A 19,353-nucleotide genomic window follows, 5' to 3' on the forward strand; every position below is an offset into this window, starting at 1 on the left:
CATCTGCGATCGACACAAAAACTAGACACGTCCACCTGCCAGACATCGCAACTTGCAGTCAAGAGCATCAACGACGAAGATATGGAAATCAAACAGCGTGCAGCTACCTTTGTGCAAGATGTCCTAGCCACTGCAGTTGCAAAATGCCAAGCCATAGAACAAGACGAGAACAACACTGACCGTAAGAACATACACTACCATCATGCCTAAGCCAATTAAAAGGCCTACCACTAGCATAAATAGATATCGAAAAGTAGTTTAAGCCATCAAAGTTGGAGCATGTGTACCTAATGCCAACCTCTCCCCAACACCCACCACAGTCCACCTCGTTAAATAAACCAATCTCTCATCTTTTTTTTAATAATTGGTTAAATTCTTGTTCACATTTATATTTAGATTTGTTCTCAGAATTGAAGGACAAAATATATAGCTCATGTTTTTCTTTTTTCTTTTCGTCTCTTAATTTAATTTTCTTGTTTTGTTTTTAGATAAAGAATTTGATGATGAATAACGGTTATTTAAATTTTTTTTAAATAAAGTCTTTTTTTTTTATCTTAATCATAAAAGAATTGTATAATAATTGATTATAATTTTAGACATATCAAAATAATTGTAATAATATCTTTATAGACAAGGCAACTGAAGCACAGCAGCCAGCTGAAACCTCCACCTCTGATGAGGATGTCGAGCTTGACAATCTGGCAACAAGTCTTGTGGAAGAAACTTTGTCAATAGTAATGGCAGAACAACTGGCCACTGTTCATAACAATGAAGCACATCATCCAACTGCAGGTAGGCCAGCCTTGCATTATAGCTTATCATCTAATATTTTCTTTAGGACATCCCACATGATTTGTTTTAGTGTATATTAGTATGCTGTTGGAATATATTACTTTTGAATTAAAGTTTAATTTGAAAAAAACTTTTATCACAGGCAACTCACTCACTCTTGGCCTTAATGGCTCATTACAATTAACAAGCGCAAAACATCTGCGATCGACACAAAAACTAGACACGTGTACCTGTGAGACATCACAATTTGCAGTCAAGAGCAACAATAATGAGGATGTACAACTCAAACAGCGTGTAGCTACATTTATACAAGATGTCCTAGCCACTGCAGTTGCAAAATGTCAAGCCATAGAGCAAGACGAGAACAACACTGACCGTAAGAACATACACTACCTTTATGCCTAAGCCAATTGATAGGCGGCCTAACCAACCGATTTCCTAAACTGTTATATTTATTAACAATTAGAAATCTATATTATAACATATCAATAACCCAATTTGTTTTTGCTCTCCCCCTCCTCCTAGACCTCACAACCTATACTTGTACAGATCGATGGTCAGAATATGGAGACACTTTCTTCAGATTGAAAGGAAATACTATGGCAGGTGGCCACTTTGTAAGTAACTCATAGACCCTGCCCCACAAAAACATGTACACAGGCAGTGGCATGTGCCTCTTTCAATGTACGCAGTTTAATGAATGTCAAAAAAGAGGAAAACAAATTCTGCTTCCCAAAAATAATTTTTTCCCAACAAAAGCAAAAACCAGAAAAAGAAAATTTAAGCAAAATAAAGACGATCTAGGCTACCAAACAACAGGACACTGACCTTCACTACATAAAACGTTATTATGCGGATGCTATACGATTATGCCCAACCCCACATTAGGCGACTGGTAGTACCACGGTACCATCCATAGTCCATATTATTTTTTTTTTTTTTACTATGTTTGAATTTTTTATAGGCATCAGATTGCAAAAGCATCCAGGAACAGAATGACGAAATGGATGAAGCATTTTATAAGTATGAAGTGGAAAGTGATTATGACTGGATAGACATGGGACCTTCAGACCCAAGCGATGAAGAACCAGATGCCTGAGTGAGGCAGAGAGCTATCGCCCAGAGATTAGCAGCCAAGGCTGCAAGGAGATCTTTGAATATTAACCCTGGTAAGCCAACTGAAGCCTCCATCTGTGATGATGATGAGGAGCTGAACAATCATCCAACTACAGGTAGGTCAGCCTTGCATAATAGCTTATCATTTAATATTTTCTTTAGGACATCCCACATGATTTGTTTTAGTGTATATTAGTATGCTGTTGGAATATATTACTTTATAATTAAAGTTTAATTTGAAAAAACTTTTATCACAGTCAACTCACTCACTCCTGGCCTGAATGACTCATTACAACTAACAAGCGCAAAACATCTGCGATCGACACTAAAACTAGACACGTCCACCTGCCAGACATCACAACTTGCAGTCATGTTCACCAATGATGAAGATGTGCATCTCAAACAGCAAGCAGCTACCTTTGTACAAAATGTCCTATCAACTGCAGTTGCAAAATGTCAAGACGAGAACAACACTGACCGTAAGAACATACACTATTATCAATTGATAACATACAGTATTTATTTGTAGATATCGAAAAGAAGTTTTAAGCTGTAAAAAAGGAGTGTGTACCTAAAGCCAACCTCTCTCCCAACACCCACCCAGTTAAATAGATAAATCAATTTTTCATCTTTTGTTTTTTTAAACAGATTCTTGTTTACATTTGTTCATTCTAATTTTTAAAGGAGACAGTATATTAAGCTCATCTTTTTCTGTTTTCTTTTCATCTCTTAATTTCCTTTTCATGCTTTGTTTTTCGACGAAAAATGTTATGATGAATAAAGAACATTTGAATAAAAAAAAGATAAATATTCATGATTTGTTGTTATAATTGTTATTATTATTGTATAATTTTTAGAATATTAATTAATTGTAATAATTATCAAACAAATTTCTCTATAGACAAGGCAACTGAAGCCCAGCAGAATACTGCAGCACAGCAGACTACTGCAGAAAAACAAACAACTGCAGCCTCCATCTCTGAGGAGGATGAGGAGCTCGACAAGCTTTCAAATTCTGTTGTTCAAGATGTTTTGTCGAAGGTCGCAGAAAATCTTGCCACCGCCAACCTGCTAACTGAAGAACAGCAGCCACCTGAATCAGCCTACACGGATACAGTAGAGAAAGATCAGAGGAAAGGTACAATATGACTTTTCATTCATATGAATTTTCATTTAAGCCTTAACCAATCATTTCCATACTGTTATTTTTTTTAACAATTTCAAATCTATATTATAACATATCAGTAACAGAATTTCCTTTTACCCTGCCCTAGATCTCACAACCGATACTTGCACAGAATACGGAGACCCTTTCTTCGGAATCAAAGGAGATACTGCTATGGCAGGTGGACAATTTGTAAGTAACTCATAGACCTCACAAAAACAGGTACACAACAAGCAGTGGCATGAGCCTATTTCAATGTACTTAATTTACTGAATGTGAAAAGAGTGAAAAAATAATTCGGCTTCCCAAAAATAATTTAAAAATAAAGAAGATCTAGGCTATCAAACAACAGGACAATGACCATCCTTGTACATAAAACGTTTTGTGCGTATGCGATATGATTATGCCCCACCCCACAACATTTCATTAGAGTCCACGGTACCATCCATAATCCGTATTATTTTTTTAAAGTTTTTACTATGTTTGAATTTTTTATAGGCATCAGATTGCAAAAGCATCCAGGAACAGAATGACGAAATGGATGAAGCATTTTATAAGTATGGAATGGAAAGTGACTATGACTGGATAGACATGGGACCTACAGACCCAAGCGACGAAGAACCAGATGCCTGGGTGAGGCAGAGAGCTATCGCCCAAAGATTAGCAGCTAAGGCTGCTATGAAATCATCGAATATTAACCCTGGTAAGTTTATTTTTATTTTTAAAAGCTGATTTGTTTGTCTACGCTTTACAAATTCTTCCCTATTAGTAGGGCCTCATGAGTACTAAAAATATTCATTCATTTTAATGTTTAGACCAACACGAGCTACAAGACGTCGACAATGATGAGGAAACAAATTGCCGACCAATAGTAGTTGACATGACATCACTGGCTGACATGACAGCAGATGATGATCCAAACTTAACCTATCATGATGCTACGATAGACCAATACAATTACTGAATACTTTAATCATATTTACAATGGACTAATTATAATCATTTCAATATTAATTTTTACGATAAAGATACATTATTTGATATGTTTGTTTTATGAATTTTACAGTTGTGCAATAATAAATGATAATTTGATATATATTGTAAACTTTGTTTTTAATTTTATTTATTTCTCTTTCGGGCTTTTGATTTTAATATAGTTAATGAAATCTTTTTACTTTCCTACATTGAAGTACTTTCTATTATAATAATTATAAATAAGAAATTTCACCTAATTAACACATAAAGTACTACAAATTATTATTGTCAATTCTGTATGATTTTAATTTGTTCTAAATTAATTATATCCTTATTCTCATATAAAACAAAAAATCAATAAAACTGCTAAACTCAGTTTTTAAATAATTTTGATAATTTAATAAATAAAATTTTTGAATACAAGTATTGTAAGATGAAATGACAGAAATGTTAAAATTATTGAGAGAATTTAAAATATTAATTAATTCAGGCTTCTCTGAATATTGTTAAAAAAACCAAAAATAACACTCTGACAACATAAAATCAGAGCCATATATATAAATATGATATATGGCTCTGCATAAAATAGTTAAACAGCGCCATCTATTTTTAACGGTCGATAAACTTTTTAACAGCGGTTAGGCCCAACATTCGGTTCACGATGTGAGGACATAGTTACCATTTCTGGCATTATTATTATTATTATTATTTTATTTTTCTTTTATTATGTGATATTTTATAATAAAAAGATCACTTATTGTTATTGTATGAAAATATTATTATTGTTTTACTTTATTTTTAGTCGCGTTCAACGGTCGGTCGGTTGGTCGGTAAATACTAACTTGAGCACACGACTGCAACCATGTATATGGACTTGTTTCTTATTTTTACTATTTCAAAGAATTATTTTTTCACCAAAACACTTGGCGTTTGTCCATCCATAGTCGTCAGTTCTTGCACTTTTTTTAAATACCTTTTTGACAAAATTCTCCGGCCCAATTTCCACATTTAAATTAGTTTATTTTTGCACAGTGACAACATCGTCGCAGATCCGTTTTTAATAGTGGGTGAAGGGATGTATAAAAATGAAATACTTTGCGAGCGAACCAAGGGCCCAGGTCGGGAACCAGGGGGATGGGGGAAAGCCCACTTGAAAGCTCGGCTCTTTGAGTAATTTATAGATCGTTTCAATCGATTTCTGAACACATAAAAATTCCACCCAGAAGAATACAATTAGGTTACGCATTTTTAAAGCACTGGTCCTGATGCCCCACTGGGTATATATTCACACAAAATATATAATCTGTATTTGTATGTAGATACTGTATTTGTATGTAGATACTGTATTTGTATGTAGATACTGTATTTGTATGTAGATACTGTATTTGTATGTAGATACTGTATTTGTATGTAGATACTGTATTTGTATGTAGATACTGTATTTGTATGTAGATACTGTATTTGTATGTAGATACTGTATTTGTATGTAGATACTGTATTTGTATGTAGTTACTGTATTTGTATGTAGATACTGTATTTGTATGTAGATACTGTATTTGTATGTAGATACTGTATTTGTATGTAGATACTGTATTTGTATGTAGATACTGTATTTGTATGTAGATACTGTATTTGTATGTAGATACTGTATTTTCAGAAATTACATACGATATGTCGATATAAGAAGTCTTACTTTCTATTTCATTTCAATAATTTAACGATTTTGCCTTTCAAAAGTGAGGGGGACAATCACTCACTAATCAAATTATCTACAACTCCGTGGATGCGTAAGATCGTATCTGTAAATTTGGTGATTTACTATAACAACTTTTAATTGATGTCCACTTGTCTGTTGTTAGTAACATACCTTTTACGAGCTTATATCGAATATTCTTCTTATGGCATGAGAACATTTCCCGAATGATCTTAATCGAAACGGTACTGAGTTTGGTCTTCTAGCGTCCCAGCCGCTCCCCCAAAAGTCATCCATTCAGAAGCACTGATGAACACAGTTTATCCGTGGTGGCTATGAGTGGTCCGGTCCCGGGACATGACTAATTATAATTATGCCCGAGAGCACTCTATAGAATTTCAATGAATTGTATGTTTGTACTAACTTAATGCTGTACTTTATTCTTTATTCTTACAACCAACAGTGCACGGGTTCATAATACAAATATATATTTAAAAACACAACGATAACATGTTTATAATAATACCGTTCAAAAAACATTTAAATTGCGAACCGCAACAGTTAAAAATACCTAAAAAATTATTAGATTTATAATTATAAATCTTGAAACGAAGATTATGAACACAGACATTAAATTAAATTAGATTAAGACATTTAAACAGAAAAAAATAAATAAAAAAAATAAAGTCCTGTTTTGCTTTTCTTTTAAATGGGGGAAACGATATATACTATATAACTTAGATTTAATAATTCATTAATTTTGTAGACGATTTCAATAAATCGTATAAATTAATAATATAACACATAGGCCATGTTTCATTTTATACCTACACTTTCTTAAAATTATTTTTGTGTTTGTAAACATTAATGTTTAAAAAACAAACATTCTTTGTGCCGCACTTGGGGTATGCGTATGACATGTCGGTGCGCTTTGCATGACGTCACACAATCACCATGGATAGAAATGTAAACGTACGCACGAAACAAAACCTCAAATGGCAACTAGCGACAGCTTGTGCCGGATGGCTGGTGAATAGCCCGATAAATATCGGTCGTTTTTCCAGTCTTTACAACCGTTTTCGGAAGTATTTTAATAAATTAATTGATATGCCTATTTCTCTTTGTTGTGGAATTAAACTCCGCCTTCCCAAATGTTTACGTAGAACAAGAATAGGTAAGTTAATTACGTTACATTACAACATAGGCCTAGTCTGATTCTAACTTTAGGCAAGTTATCCTATCTAGGCACCATGCCTAATTTAGGTTATATTACAATGATCTGCGCACTTAATTAGTAACTGGTGTTGTTTTCTTTACATTTTTGGTAGGCCTATTTACACTTTAAAAAGATAAGGTTAAAAGTATTAAAACTATGGGAAAATGGCATAATTATTGTTACAATAATGTTTGTTGTTTATGTAACCGTAGTTACTGAACTTGTAGTGGTGCGTATAAAATGGTCGCGTAAAAGAGCATCAGCGCGGTCTTAGTTGACCTCTCACGTCACGAGATCACAAAAAGCGGTGTGACGTATGTAAAACAATGAATTGCTCTGGGGGGCGTGGCCTGTATTATAATCACAATGCTATTGGTGTAAAGTTAGGCGCTTAATTACGTCATAAAATGAAAAAAAAATCGTGATACGTTGTTAAGTTGCGAGTGTGTGGGGTGTGTTTGTTGTCGAGAGTCGGTGGTTGATCGGGGTCGGATCCGTGGACGTGGTAGTTTGTACTAGCTTAGGCCTTAGGCTAGCTATAGGCCTACTAGGCCTAGTAGTAGAAGCAGTAGGCCTACTGGCCAAAACCACAAAACATGCCTAGCTAGGCCTAGGTAGCGGTACTACTACTAGCCTACTACAGTAGGGGTAGGCCTAGTACTAGCCTAGCCTATAGAGGGCCTAGCTAGGCCTAGAGCCTGCCCTGAGGCTAGCCTAGCCTCAGCTCAGGCCTAGCTAGAGTAGTAGGTCTAGACTCTCTAGGCTAGGCCTAATGCTAGTCATCTAGGCCCTAGCTAGGCTAGCCTCTAGCCAGCTACACTAGCTTAGCCTCTCTATAGCTTTAGCCTAGGCTAGTAGGGTAGGTAGGCCTAATTAGTATATAGAATTATAGGTTAGGCAGCCTAACCTAGAGGCCTACTACTAGGCTAGCCTAGGCCTTAGCCTAGTACTAGCTAGTAGAAAGCTAGCCTCTAGCTAGGGCTAGGCCTACTATTATAGGCTAGACTAGCCTAGTATTAACTATTATTAGTTTAATAGTTTAGTATTACGAGGCCTCTCACTAGGCGATCCTATACTAAGCTACCCAAGAGTATAAGAGCCTACCTAGCTAGGAGGCCTGGCTAGTATTTTAGGCTGTGCCCTATCTAGCCTAGTTGATATCCCTTCCCAACCAACACTCTATCTTCACGCATTGCAAGGCCGTAGCGAGAGGTTAAAATCAGACGAAGCAATATGCTTTTAATATAATTATATTATATAAAATATGAACTCAGCTTCTTAGTGGGCTGGGTTGTGAAATTTTCAGAGATAATTCGAGCGCCTCTTCTTCCTCATGCTAACTACGGCCCTGCATTGTTCATATTGGTATCTTTTTTTGTAGTTGTAGCAGTCTTACCAGCAGGACCCCCAGCCCCAGTAGTAGCAGCAGCAACAGGAGATGTAGAAGATGAATCCTATAGACCAATAGATGGAAGTTCAAACAATCAATCATCATCTTCACCTGCTGCAGGTAGGCCAGCCTTGCATAATAGCCTATCATTTACTATTTTCCTTAGGACACCACAGATTTGTATACAGTATATAGGGTATGCTGTTTACTTTAGAATTAAAGATTAATTTGAAAAATTTTTATCACAGTCAACTCACTCACTCCTGGCCTGAATGACTTATTACAACTAACAAGCGCAAAACATCTGCGATTGACACTAAAACTAGACACGTCCACCTGCCAGACATCGCAACTTGCAGTCAAGAGCACCAATGACGAAGATGTGCAACTCAAAAAGCGTGCAGCTACATTTGTACAAGATGTCCTAGCCACTGCAGTTGCAAAATGCCAAGCCATAGAACAAGACGAGAACAACACTGACCGTAAGAACATACACTACCTTTATGCCTAAGCCAATTGAAAGGCCTACCACTAGCATAAATAGATATCGAAATAATTTTCTTGTTTTGTTTTTAGATAAAGAATTTGATGATGAATAATTGTTATTTGAATTTTTTTTAAATAAAGTCTTTTTTTTATCTTAATCATAAAAGAATTGTATAATAATTGATTATAATTTTAGACATATCAAAATAATTGTAATAATGTCTCTTTAGACAAGGCAACTGAAGCACAGCAGCCAGCTGAAACCTCCACCTCTGATGAGGATGTCGAGCTTGACAATCTGGCCACAAATCTTGTGGAAGAAACTTTGTCAGTAGTAATGGCAGAACAACTGGCAACTGTTCATAACAATAAAGCACATTATCCAACTGCAGGTAGGCCAGCCTTGCATAATAGGTTATCATTTAATATTTTCTTTAGGACATCCCACATGATTTGTTTTAGTGTATATTAGTATGCTGTTGGAATATATTACTTTAGAATTAAAGTTTAATTTGAAAAAACTTTTATCACAGGCAACTCACTCACTCTTGGCCTGAATGATTCATTACAACTAACAAGCACAAAAAATCTGCGATCGTCACAAAAACTAGACACGTCCACCTGCCAGAGATCTCAACTTGCAGTCAAGAGCACCAATGACGAAGATGTACAACTCAAAAAGCGTGCAGCTACATTTGTGCAAGATATCCTAGCCACTGCAGTTGCAAAATGCCAAGCCATAGAACAAGACGAGAACAACACTGACCGTAAGAACATAATACACTACCATCATGCCTAAGCCAATTGAAAGGCCTACCACTAGCATAAATAGATATCCAAAAGTAATTCAAGCCATCAAATGTGGAGCATGTGTACCTAAAGACAACCTCTCCCCAACACCCAACCCAGTCCACCTCGTTAAATAAACCAATCAATCTCTCATCTTTTTTTTATAATTGATTAAATTCTCTTTCACATTTATATTTAGATTTGTTCTCAGAATTGAAGGACAAAATATATAGCTCATGTTTTTCTGTTTTCTTTTCGTCTCTTAATTTAATTTTCTTGTTTTGTTTTTAGATAAACAATTTGATGATGAATAATGGTTATTTAAATTTTTTTTAAATAAAGTCATTTTTTTTTATCTTAATCATAAAAGAATTGTATAATAATTGATTATAATTTTAGACATATCAAAATAATTGTAATAATATCTCTATAGACAAGGCAACTGAAGCACAGCAGCCAGCTGAAACCTCCACCTCTGATGAGGATGTCAAGCTTGACAATCTGGCAACAAGTCTTGTGGAAGAAACTTTGTCAATAGTAATGGCAGAACACCTGGCCACTGTTCATGACAATGAAGCACATCATCCAACTGCAGGTAGGCCAGCCTTGCATCCTCTAATAATATTTCTTTAGGACATCCCACATATTTTTTTTTTTTAGTTTATATTAGTATGCTGTTGGAATATATTACTTTATAATTAAAGTTTAATTTGAAAAAACTTTTATCACAGTCAACCCACTCACCCCTAGCCTGAATGACTCATTACAACTAACAAGCGCAAAACATCTGCGATCGTCACAAAAACTAGACACGTCCACCTGCCAGACATCTCAACTTGCAGTCAAGAGCACCAATGACGAAGATGTACAACTCAAAAAGCGTGCAGCTACATTTGTGCAAGATATCCTAGCCACTGCAGTTGCAAAATGCCAAGCCATAGAACAAGACGAGAACAACACTGACCGTAAGAACATACACTACCATCATGCCTAAGCCAATTGAAAGGCCTACCACTAGCATAAATAGATATCGAAAAGTAATTCAAGCCATCAAATGTGGAGCATGTGTACCTAAAGACAACCTCTCCCCAACACCCACCCCAGTCCACCTCGTTAAATAAACCAATCAATCTCTCATCTTTTTTTTATAATTGGTTAAATTCTCTTTCACATTTATATTTAGATTTGTTCTCAGAATTGAAGGACAAAATATATAGCTCATGTTTTTCTGTTTTCTTTTCGTCTCTTAATTTAATTTTCTTGTTTTGTTTTTAGATAAACAATTTGATGATGAATAACGGTTATTTAAATTTTTTTTAAATAAAGTCATTTTTTTTTATCTTAATCATAAAAGAATTGTATAATAATTGATTATAATTTTAGACATATCAAAATAATCTATATATAAATTTACGTAAGGGCAAAATTCGGTAAATCGCGCCTTACTTCTAGAATTTTTACTCGATGGTATATAAAGTTGGTTCGTACTTTCGGTACTGATTTTAACCACCTGATGTAACCCTGTTTACTAATTAAATTAAGTTAGATAATTAGTTATTGACGATTAAAACGAATTTAGGTTCAACGATTTGCCCCAAATAGGGGTGTTTTCCGATCGTGGTATACACTGTCTAATGGATGTCCATCTTGAAAAATACCCGCCACAAAAATGCGAGGAGGCTTCGCATTTTCCTATCTCCTCCTACGATAATTGTTTTTAATAGCTGAAAACCGGTTGAACAGTTCGAGTACAGCATCATAATGTTGAAGACAGGCCGATTTTCTTTAAAAAATACTATTTTGATACATTTAATATACGTTTTTACAAATGTATTGATTTGTGATGAATGGAACATTCCAAATTATTTGGTTTAACCATACAGGTATAGATTTAGATTTATGGGCCCCCTTGGAGAAAAAACATAAATAGTATTGCAATGCTGTACAATACTGTTAAGGTATTTACCACTTTTGATCGCAATTTGAATCGCAAATTTCTTACTGTGAGTGTTGGTACTGTTAGATGTAATATAAAAATATATACAAATAAACTTTATTACTGTGAGTGTGGGTAGGCCCTACTGTTAGATTATAAACATATAATATACAAATAAACATTCCAAATTATTTGGTTTAACCATGAGGTATAGATTTAGATTTAGATTTATGGGCCCCCTTGGAGAATAAACATGAATAGTATTGCAATGCTGTACAATACTGTTAAGGTATTAACCACTTTTGATCGCAATTTGAATCGCAAATTTCTTACTGTGAGTGTTGGTACTGTTAAATGTAATATAAAAATATATAAAAATAAACTTTATTACTGTGAGTGTGGGTAGGCCCTACTGTTAGATTATAAACATATAATATACAAATAAATAAACGTTATTACTGACAGTTGCTTCTCAACGTTTGTATTAATTAATAATTTAAAAATATATAAACGTCGTAGTGGTGTATCGTTACATGTACTTTACTATTTCAATCGACTATGACAGTGAGAGTTTTAACAAAGTACCGTATTAAATCGTAAATGTTTTACTGTATTTAGTGGTATATTATTTATAGGCCTATAAAACATTAAAAACAATATTTCGTTACTGAGTGGATAAGAATATATTTTAAAATGTTTCCTCTTTGTACCTATCTTCTTCCCCCATCCCTCAACCCTTAATGTTACATACAAAACACAAATTGGGTTTGTTTAAATGAGTCCAAATAAAAAAATTTGACTCATTTTGTTTCTCTCTCGGAAGTAATTCCCAGGGTGCTAATTTTGGTTGACTACATAAATCATTGTGTATATTTATTCGTTTCTGTAAACGACAATGTGTTATAGTCCTGCGGTACGTACATTTGAAATCTCCATTTTTTTCTCGCTGGAAATACTGTGTATTCGAGAACCATCTGTGGGCACGACCTAGATGGTACGCGAGCGAAGCGAGCGTGCCATCTAGTTGTAATAATATCTTTATAGACAAGGCAACTGAAGCACAGCAGCTAGCTGAAACCTCCACCTCTGATGAGGATGTCGAGCTTGACAATCTGGCAACAAGTCTTGTGGAAGAAACTTTGTCAATAGTAATGGCAGAACACCTGGCCACTGTTCATAACAATGAAGCACATCATCCAACTGCAGGTAGGCCAGCCTTGCATTATAGCTTATCATCTAATATTTTCTTTAGGACATCCCACATGATTTGTTTTAGTGTATATTAGTATGCTGTTGGAATATATTACTTTAGAATTAAAGTTTAATTTGAAAAAACTTTTATCACAGGAAACTCACTCACTCTTGGCCTTAATGGCTCATTACAATTAACAAGCGCAAAACATCTGCGATCGACACAAAAACTAGACACGTCCACCTTTGAGACATCACAATTTGCAGTCAAGAGCAACAATAATGAGGATGTACAACTCAAACAGCGTGTAGCTACATTTATACAAGATGTCCTAGCCACTGCAGTTGCAAAATATCAAGCCATAGAGCAAGACGAGAACAACACTGACCGTAAGAACATACACTACCTTTATGACTAAGCCAATTGATAGGCGGCCTAACCAACCGATTTCCTAAACTGTTATATTTATTAACAATTAGAAATCTATATTATAACATATCAATAACCCAATTTGTTTTTGCTCTCCCCCTCCTCCTAGACCTCACAACCTATACTTGTACAGATCGATGGTCAGAATATGGAGACACTTTCTTCAGATTGAAAGGAAATACTATGGCAGGTGGCCACTTTGTAAGTAACTCATAGACCCTGCCCCACAAAAACATGTACACAGGCAGTGGCATGTGCCTCTTTCAATGTACGCAGTTTAATGAATGTCAAAAAAGAGGAAAACAAATTCTTCTTCCCAAAAATAATTTTTTCCCAACAAAAGCAAAAACCAGAAAAAGAAAATTTAAGCAAAATAAAGACGATCTAGGCTACCAAACAACAGGACACTGACCTTCACTACATAAAACGTTATTATGCGGATGCTATACGATTATGCCCAACCCCACATTAGGCGACTAGTAGTACCACGGTACCATCCATAGTCCATATTATTATTTTTTTTTTTACTATGTTTGAATTTTTTATAGGCATCAGATTGCAAAAGCATCCAGGAACAGAATGACGAAATGGATGAAGCATTTTATAAGTATGAAGTGGAAAGTGATTATGACTGGATAGACATGGGACCTTCAGACCCAAGCGATGAAGAACCAGATGCCTGGGTGAGGCAGAGAGCTATCGCCCAGAGATTAGCAGCCAAGGCTGCAAGGAGATCTTTGAATATTAACCCTGGTAAGCCAACTGAAGCCTCCATCTGTGATGATGATGAGGAGCTGAACAATCATCCAACTGCAGGTAGGTCAGCCTTGCATAATAGCTTATCATTTAATATTTTCTTTAGGACATCCCACATGATTTGTTTTAGTATATATTATATAAATATTAAACTTTTATCACAGTCAACTCACTCACTCTTGGCCTGAATGACTCATTACAACTAACAAGCACAAAACATCTGCGATCGACACTAAAACTAGACACGTCCACCTGCCAGACATCACAACTTGCAGTCATGTTCACCAATGATGAAGATGTGCATCTCAAACAGCAAGCAGCTACCTTTGTACAAAATGTCCTATCAACTGCAGTTGCAAAATGTCAAGACGAGAACAACACTGACCGTAAGAACATACACTATCATCAATTGATAACATACAGTATTTATTTGTAGATTTCTAAAAGAAGTTTTAAGCTGTAAAAAAGGAGTGTGTGTACCTGTAGCCAACCTCTCTCCCAACACCCACCCAGTTAAATAGACAAATCAATCTTTCATCTTTTGTTTTTTTAAACAGATTCTTGTTTACATTTGTTCATTCTCATTTTTAAAGGAGACAGTATATTAAGCTCATCTTTTTCTGTTTTCTTTTCATCTCTTAATTTCCTTTTCATGCTTTGTTTTTCGACGAAAAATGTTTAGATGAATAAAGAACATTTGAATAAAAAAAGATAAATATTCATGATTTGTTGTTATAATTGTTATTATTATTGTATAATTTTTAGAATATTAATTAATTGTAATAAAAATCAAACAAATTTCTCTATAGACAAGGCAACTGAAGCCAAGCAGAATACTGCAGCACAGCAGACTACTGCAGAAAAACAAACAACTGCAGCCTCCATCTCTGAGGAGGATGAGGAGCTCGACAAGCTTTCAAATTCTGTTGTTCAAGATGTTTTGTCAAAGGTCGCAGAAAATCTTGCCACCGCGAACCTGCTAACTGAAAAACAGCAGACAACTGATGCCCAGCAGCCACCTGAATCAGCCTACACGGATACAGTAGAGAAATATCAGAGGAAAGGTACAATATGACTTTTCATTCATATGAATTTTCATTTAAGCCTTAACCAATCATTTCCATACTGTTATTTTTTTTAACAATTTGAAATCTATATTATAACATATCAATAACTGAATTTGCTTTTACCCTGCCCTAGATCTCACAACCAATACTTGCACAGAATATGGAGACCCTTTCTTCGGAATCAAAGGAGATACTGCTATGGCAGGTGGACAATTTGTAAGTAACTCATAGACCTCACAAAAACAGGTACACAACAAGCAGTGGCATGAGCCTAATGCAATGTAAAAATAAAGAAGATCTAGGCTATCAAACAACAGGACAATGACCATCCTTGTACATAAAACGTTTTATGCGGATGCGATATGATTATGCCCCACCCCACAACATTTCATTAGAGTCTATGTGACTGGTAGTACCAAAACGGTACCATCCATAATCCTTATTATTTTTTTTCAATTTTTACTATGTTTGAATTTTTTATAGGCATCAGATTGCAAAAGCATCCAGGAACAGAATGACGAAATGGATGAAGCATTTTATAAGTATGAAGTGGAAAGTGATTATGACTGGATAGACATGGGACCTTCAGACCCAAGCGATGAAGAACCAGATGCCTGGGTGAGGCAGAGAGCTATCGCCCAGAGATTAGCAGCCAAGGCTGCAAGGAGATCTTTGAATATTAACCCTGGTAAGCCAACTGAAGCCTCCATCTGTGATGATGATGAGGAGCTGAACAATCATCCAACTGCAGGTAGGTCAGCCTTGCATAATAGCTTATCATTTAATATTTTCTTTAGGACATCCCACATGATTTGTTTTAGTGTATATTAGTATGCTGTTGGAATATATTACTTTATAATTAAAGTTTAATTTGAAAAAACTTTTATCACAGTCAACTCACTCACTCCTGGCCTGAATGACTCATTACAACTAACAAGCCCAAAACATCTGCGATCGACACTAAAACTAGACACGTCCACCTGCCAGACATCACAACTTGCAGTCATGTTTACCAATGATGAAGATTTGTATCTCAAACAGCAAGCAGCTACCTTTGTACAAGATGTCCTATCAACTGCAGTTGCAAAATGTCAAGACGAGAACAACACTGACCGTAAGAACATACACTATCATCAATTGATAACATACAGTATTTATTTGTAGATATCTAAAAGAAGTTGTAAGCTGTAAAAAAGGAGTGTGTACCTAAAGCCAATCTCTCTCCCAACACCCACCCAGTTAAATAGACAAATCAATTTTTCATCTTTTGTTTTTTTTAAACAGATTCTTGTTTACATTTGTTCATTCTAATTTTTGAAGGAGACAGTATATTAAGCTCATCTTTTTCTGTTTTCTTTTCATCTCTTAATTTCCTTTTCATGCTTTGTTTTTCGACGAAAAATGTTATGATGAATAAAGAACATTTGAATAAAAAAAGATAAATATTCATGATTTGTTGTTATAATTGTTATTATTATTGTATAATCTTTAGAATATTAATTAATTGTAATAATTATCAAACAAATTTCTCTATAGACAAGGCAACTGAAGCCCAGCAGAAAACTGCAGAAAAGCAAACAACTGCAGCCTCCATCTCTGAGGAGGATGAGGAGCTCGACAAGCTTTCAAATTCTGTTGTTCAAGATGTTTTGTCGAAGGTCGCAGAAAATCTTGCCACCGCCAACCTGCTAACTGAAGAACAGCAGCCACCTGAATCAGCCTACACGGATACAGTAGAGAAAGATCAGAGGAAAGGTACAATATGACTTTTCATTTAAGCCTAACCAATCATTTCCTATACTCTTATATTTTATAACAATTTGAAATCTATATTATAACATATCAATAACTGAATTTCCTTTTACCCTGCCCTAGATCTCACAACCAATACTTGCACAGAATATGGAGACCCTTTCTTCGGAATCAAAGGAGATACTGCTATGGCAGGTGGACAATTTGTAAGTAACTCATAGACCTCACAAAAACAGGTACACAACAAGCAGTGGCATGAGCCTATTTCAATGTACTTAATTTACTGAATGTGAAAAGAGTGAAAAAATAATTCGGCTTCCCAAAAATAATTTAAAAATAAAGAAGATCTAGGCTATCAAACAACAGGACACTGACCATCCTTACATAAAACGTTATGTGCGGATGCGATATGATTATGCCCCACCCCACAACATTTCATTAGAGTCTATGTGACTGGTAGTACCAAAACGGTACCATCCATAATCCGTATTATTTTATTTTTTTTATTTACTATGTTTTAATTTTTTATAGGCATCAGATTGCAAAAGCATCCAGGAACAGAATGACGAAATGGATGAAGCATTTTATAAGTATGAAGTGGAAAGTGATTATGACTGGATAGACATGGGACCTACAGACCCAAGCGACGAAGAACCAGATGCCTGGGTGAGGCAGAGAGCTATTGCCCAAAGATTAGCAGCTAAGGCTGCTATGAAATCATCGAATTTTAACCCTGGTAAGTTTATTTTTATTTTTAAAAGCTGATTTGTTTGTCTACGCTTTACAAATTCTTCCCTATTAGTAGTGCCTCATGAGTACTAAAAATATTCATTCATTTTAATGTTTAGACCAACACGAGCTACAAGACGTCGACAATGATGAGGAAACAAATTGCCGACCAATAGTAGTTGACATGACATCACTGGCTGACATGACAGCAGATGATGATCCAAACTTAACCGATCATGATGCTGCGATAGACCAATACAATTACTGAATACTTTAATCATATTTACAATGGACTAATTTTAATCATTTCAATATTAATTTTTACGATAAAGATACATTATTTGATATGTTTGTTTTATGAATTTTACAGTTGTGCAATAATAAATGATAATTTGATATATATTGTAAACTTTGTTTTTAATTTTATTTATTTCTCTTTCGGGCTTTTGATTTTAATATAGTTAATGAAATCTTTTTACTTTCCTACATTGAAGTACTTTCTATTATAATAATTATAAATAAGAAATTTCACCTAATTAACACATAAAGTACTACAAATCATTATTGTCAATTCTGTATGATTTTAATTGGTTCTAAATTAATTATATCCTTATTCTCATATAAAACAAAAAATCAATAAAACCGCTAAACTCAGTTTTTAAATAATTTTGATAATTTAATAAATAAAATTTTTGAATACAAGTATTGTAAGATGAAATTACAGAAATGTTAAAATTATTGAGAGAATTTAAAATATTAATTAATTCAGGCTTCTCTGATTATTGTTAAAAAAACCAAAAATAACACTCTGACAACATAAAATCAGAGCCATATAAATATATATAATGGCTCTGCATAAAATAGTTAAACAGCGCCATCTATTTTTAACGGTCGATAAACTTTTTAACAGCAGTTAGGCCCAACATTCGGGTCACGATGTGAGGACATAGTTACCATTTCTGGCATTATTATTATTATTATTATTTTATTTTTCTTTTATTATGTGATATTTTATAATAAAAAGATCACTTATTGTTATTGTATGAAAATATTATTATTGTTTTACTTTATTTTTAGTCGCGTTCAACGGTCGGTCGGTTGGTCGGTAAATACTAACTTGAGCACACGACTGCAACCATGTATATGGACTTGTTTCTTATTTTTACTATTTCAAAGACTTATTTTTTCACCAAAACACTTGGCGTTTGTCCATCCATAGTCGTCAGTTCTTGCACTTTTTTAAAATACCTTTTTGACAAAATTCTCCGCCCCAATTCCCACATTTAAATTAGTTTATTTTTGCACAGTGACAACATCGTCGCAGATCCGTTTTTAATAGTGGGTGAAGGGATGTATAAAAATGAAATACTTTGCGAGCGAACCAAGGGCCCAGGTCGGGAACCAGGGGGATGGGGGAAAGCCCACTGAAAGCTCGGCTCTTTGAGTAATTTATAGATCGTTTCAATCGATTTCTGAACACATAAAAATTCCACCCAGAAGAATACAATTAGGTTACGCATTTTTTAAGCACTGGTCCTGATGCCCCACTGGGTATATATTCACACAAAATATATAATCTGTATTTGTATGTAGATACTGTATTTGTATGTAGATACTGTATTTTCAGAAATTACATACGATATGTCGATATAAGAAGTCTTACTTTCTATTTCATTTCAATAATTTAATGATTTTGCCTTTCAAAAGTGAGGGGGACAATCACTCACTAATGAAATTATCTTCAACTCCGTGGATGCGTAAGATCGTATCTGTAAATTTGGGGATTTACTATTAGAACTTTTAATTGATGTCCACTTGTCTGTTGTTAGTAACATACCTTTTACGAGCTTTTATAGAATATTCTTCTTAT

At 34.7% G+C, this 19,353-nt stretch overlaps 3 protein-coding genes across 3 annotated transcripts; all 3 read left to right on the forward strand.

Moving 5' to 3' along the window:
* Nucleotides 1–1,300: 1,300 nt before the first annotated feature.
* On the forward strand, nucleotides 1,301–4,225 carry LOC140059247 (uncharacterized). The gene is made up of 7 exons (XM_072105112.1): nucleotides 1,301–1,409; nucleotides 1,757–2,024; nucleotides 2,166–2,387; nucleotides 2,810–3,046; nucleotides 3,183–3,265; nucleotides 3,572–3,776; nucleotides 3,889–4,225. Exons 3-7 carry the CDS (start codon nucleotides 2,279–2,281, stop codon nucleotides 4,035–4,037), a joined length of 783 nt encoding a protein of 260 aa, XP_071961213.1. The 5' UTR covers nucleotides 1,301–1,409; nucleotides 1,757–2,024; nucleotides 2,166–2,278; the 3' UTR covers nucleotides 4,038–4,225.
* Nucleotides 4,226–6,749: 2,524 nt separating this feature from the next.
* LOC140058300 (uncharacterized) lies at nucleotides 6,750–8,858 on the forward strand. The gene is made up of 3 exons (XM_072103863.1): nucleotides 6,750–6,915; nucleotides 8,339–8,467; nucleotides 8,596–8,858. The coding sequence occupies exons 1-3, from the start codon at nucleotides 6,849–6,851 to the stop codon at nucleotides 8,856–8,858; spliced, it is 459 nt and encodes a 152-aa protein (XP_071959964.1). The 5' UTR covers nucleotides 6,750–6,848.
* Nucleotides 8,859–12,709: 3,851 nt separating this feature from the next.
* On the forward strand, nucleotides 12,710–17,857 carry LOC140058301 (uncharacterized). Its single transcript, XM_072103864.1, has 13 exons — nucleotides 12,710–12,764; nucleotides 12,906–13,139; nucleotides 13,289–13,380; nucleotides 13,728–13,995; nucleotides 14,100–14,321; nucleotides 14,745–14,999; nucleotides 15,136–15,218; nucleotides 15,486–15,753; nucleotides 15,895–16,116; nucleotides 16,539–16,757; nucleotides 16,878–16,960; nucleotides 17,286–17,490; nucleotides 17,603–17,857. The coding sequence occupies exons 1-13, from the start codon at nucleotides 12,710–12,712 to the stop codon at nucleotides 17,749–17,751; spliced, it is 2,355 nt and encodes a 784-aa protein (XP_071959965.1). The 3' UTR covers nucleotides 17,752–17,857.
* The last annotated feature ends 1,496 nt before the right edge of the window (nucleotides 17,858–19,353 follow it).

This window comes from Antedon mediterranea, chromosome 9 (genome assembly GCF_964355755.1).
Source record: "Antedon mediterranea chromosome 9, ecAntMedi1.1, whole genome shotgun sequence".
Taxonomy (NCBI): Eukaryota; Metazoa; Echinodermata; class Crinoidea; order Comatulida; family Antedonidae; genus Antedon; species Antedon mediterranea.

Coding starts and splice junctions, on each gene's coding strand:
- LOC140058300 (XM_072103863.1), top strand. CDS start 6,849: ATGCCTATTTCTCTTTGTTGTGGAATTAAACTCCGCCTTCCCAAATGT. Junction 6,916..8,338: donor TTTACGTAGAACAAGAATAG/GTAAGTTAATTA, acceptor CTTTTTTTGTAG/TTGTAGCAGTCTTACCAGCA. Junction 8,468..8,595: donor ATCATCTTCACCTGCTGCAG/GTAGGCCAGCCT, acceptor TTTTTATCACAG/TCAACTCACTCACTCCTGGC.
- LOC140059247 (XM_072105112.1), top strand. CDS start 2,279: ATGTTCACCAATGATGAAGATGTGCATCTCAAACAGCAAGCAGCTACC. Junction 2,388..2,809: donor AGACGAGAACAACACTGACC/GTAAGAACATAC, acceptor ATTTCTCTATAG/ACAAGGCAACTGAAGCCCAG. Junction 3,777..3,888: donor ATCATCGAATATTAACCCTG/GTAAGTTTATTT, acceptor TTTAATGTTTAG/ACCAACACGAGCTACAAGAC.
- LOC140058301 (XM_072103864.1), top strand. CDS start 12,710: ATGGCAGAACACCTGGCCACTGTTCATAACAATGAAGCACATCATCCA. Junction 12,765..12,905: donor AGCACATCATCCAACTGCAG/GTAGGCCAGCCT, acceptor CTTTTATCACAG/GAAACTCACTCACTCTTGGC. Junction 16,961..17,285: donor CTATGGCAGGTGGACAATTT/GTAAGTAACTCA, acceptor AATTTTTTATAG/GCATCAGATTGCAAAAGCAT.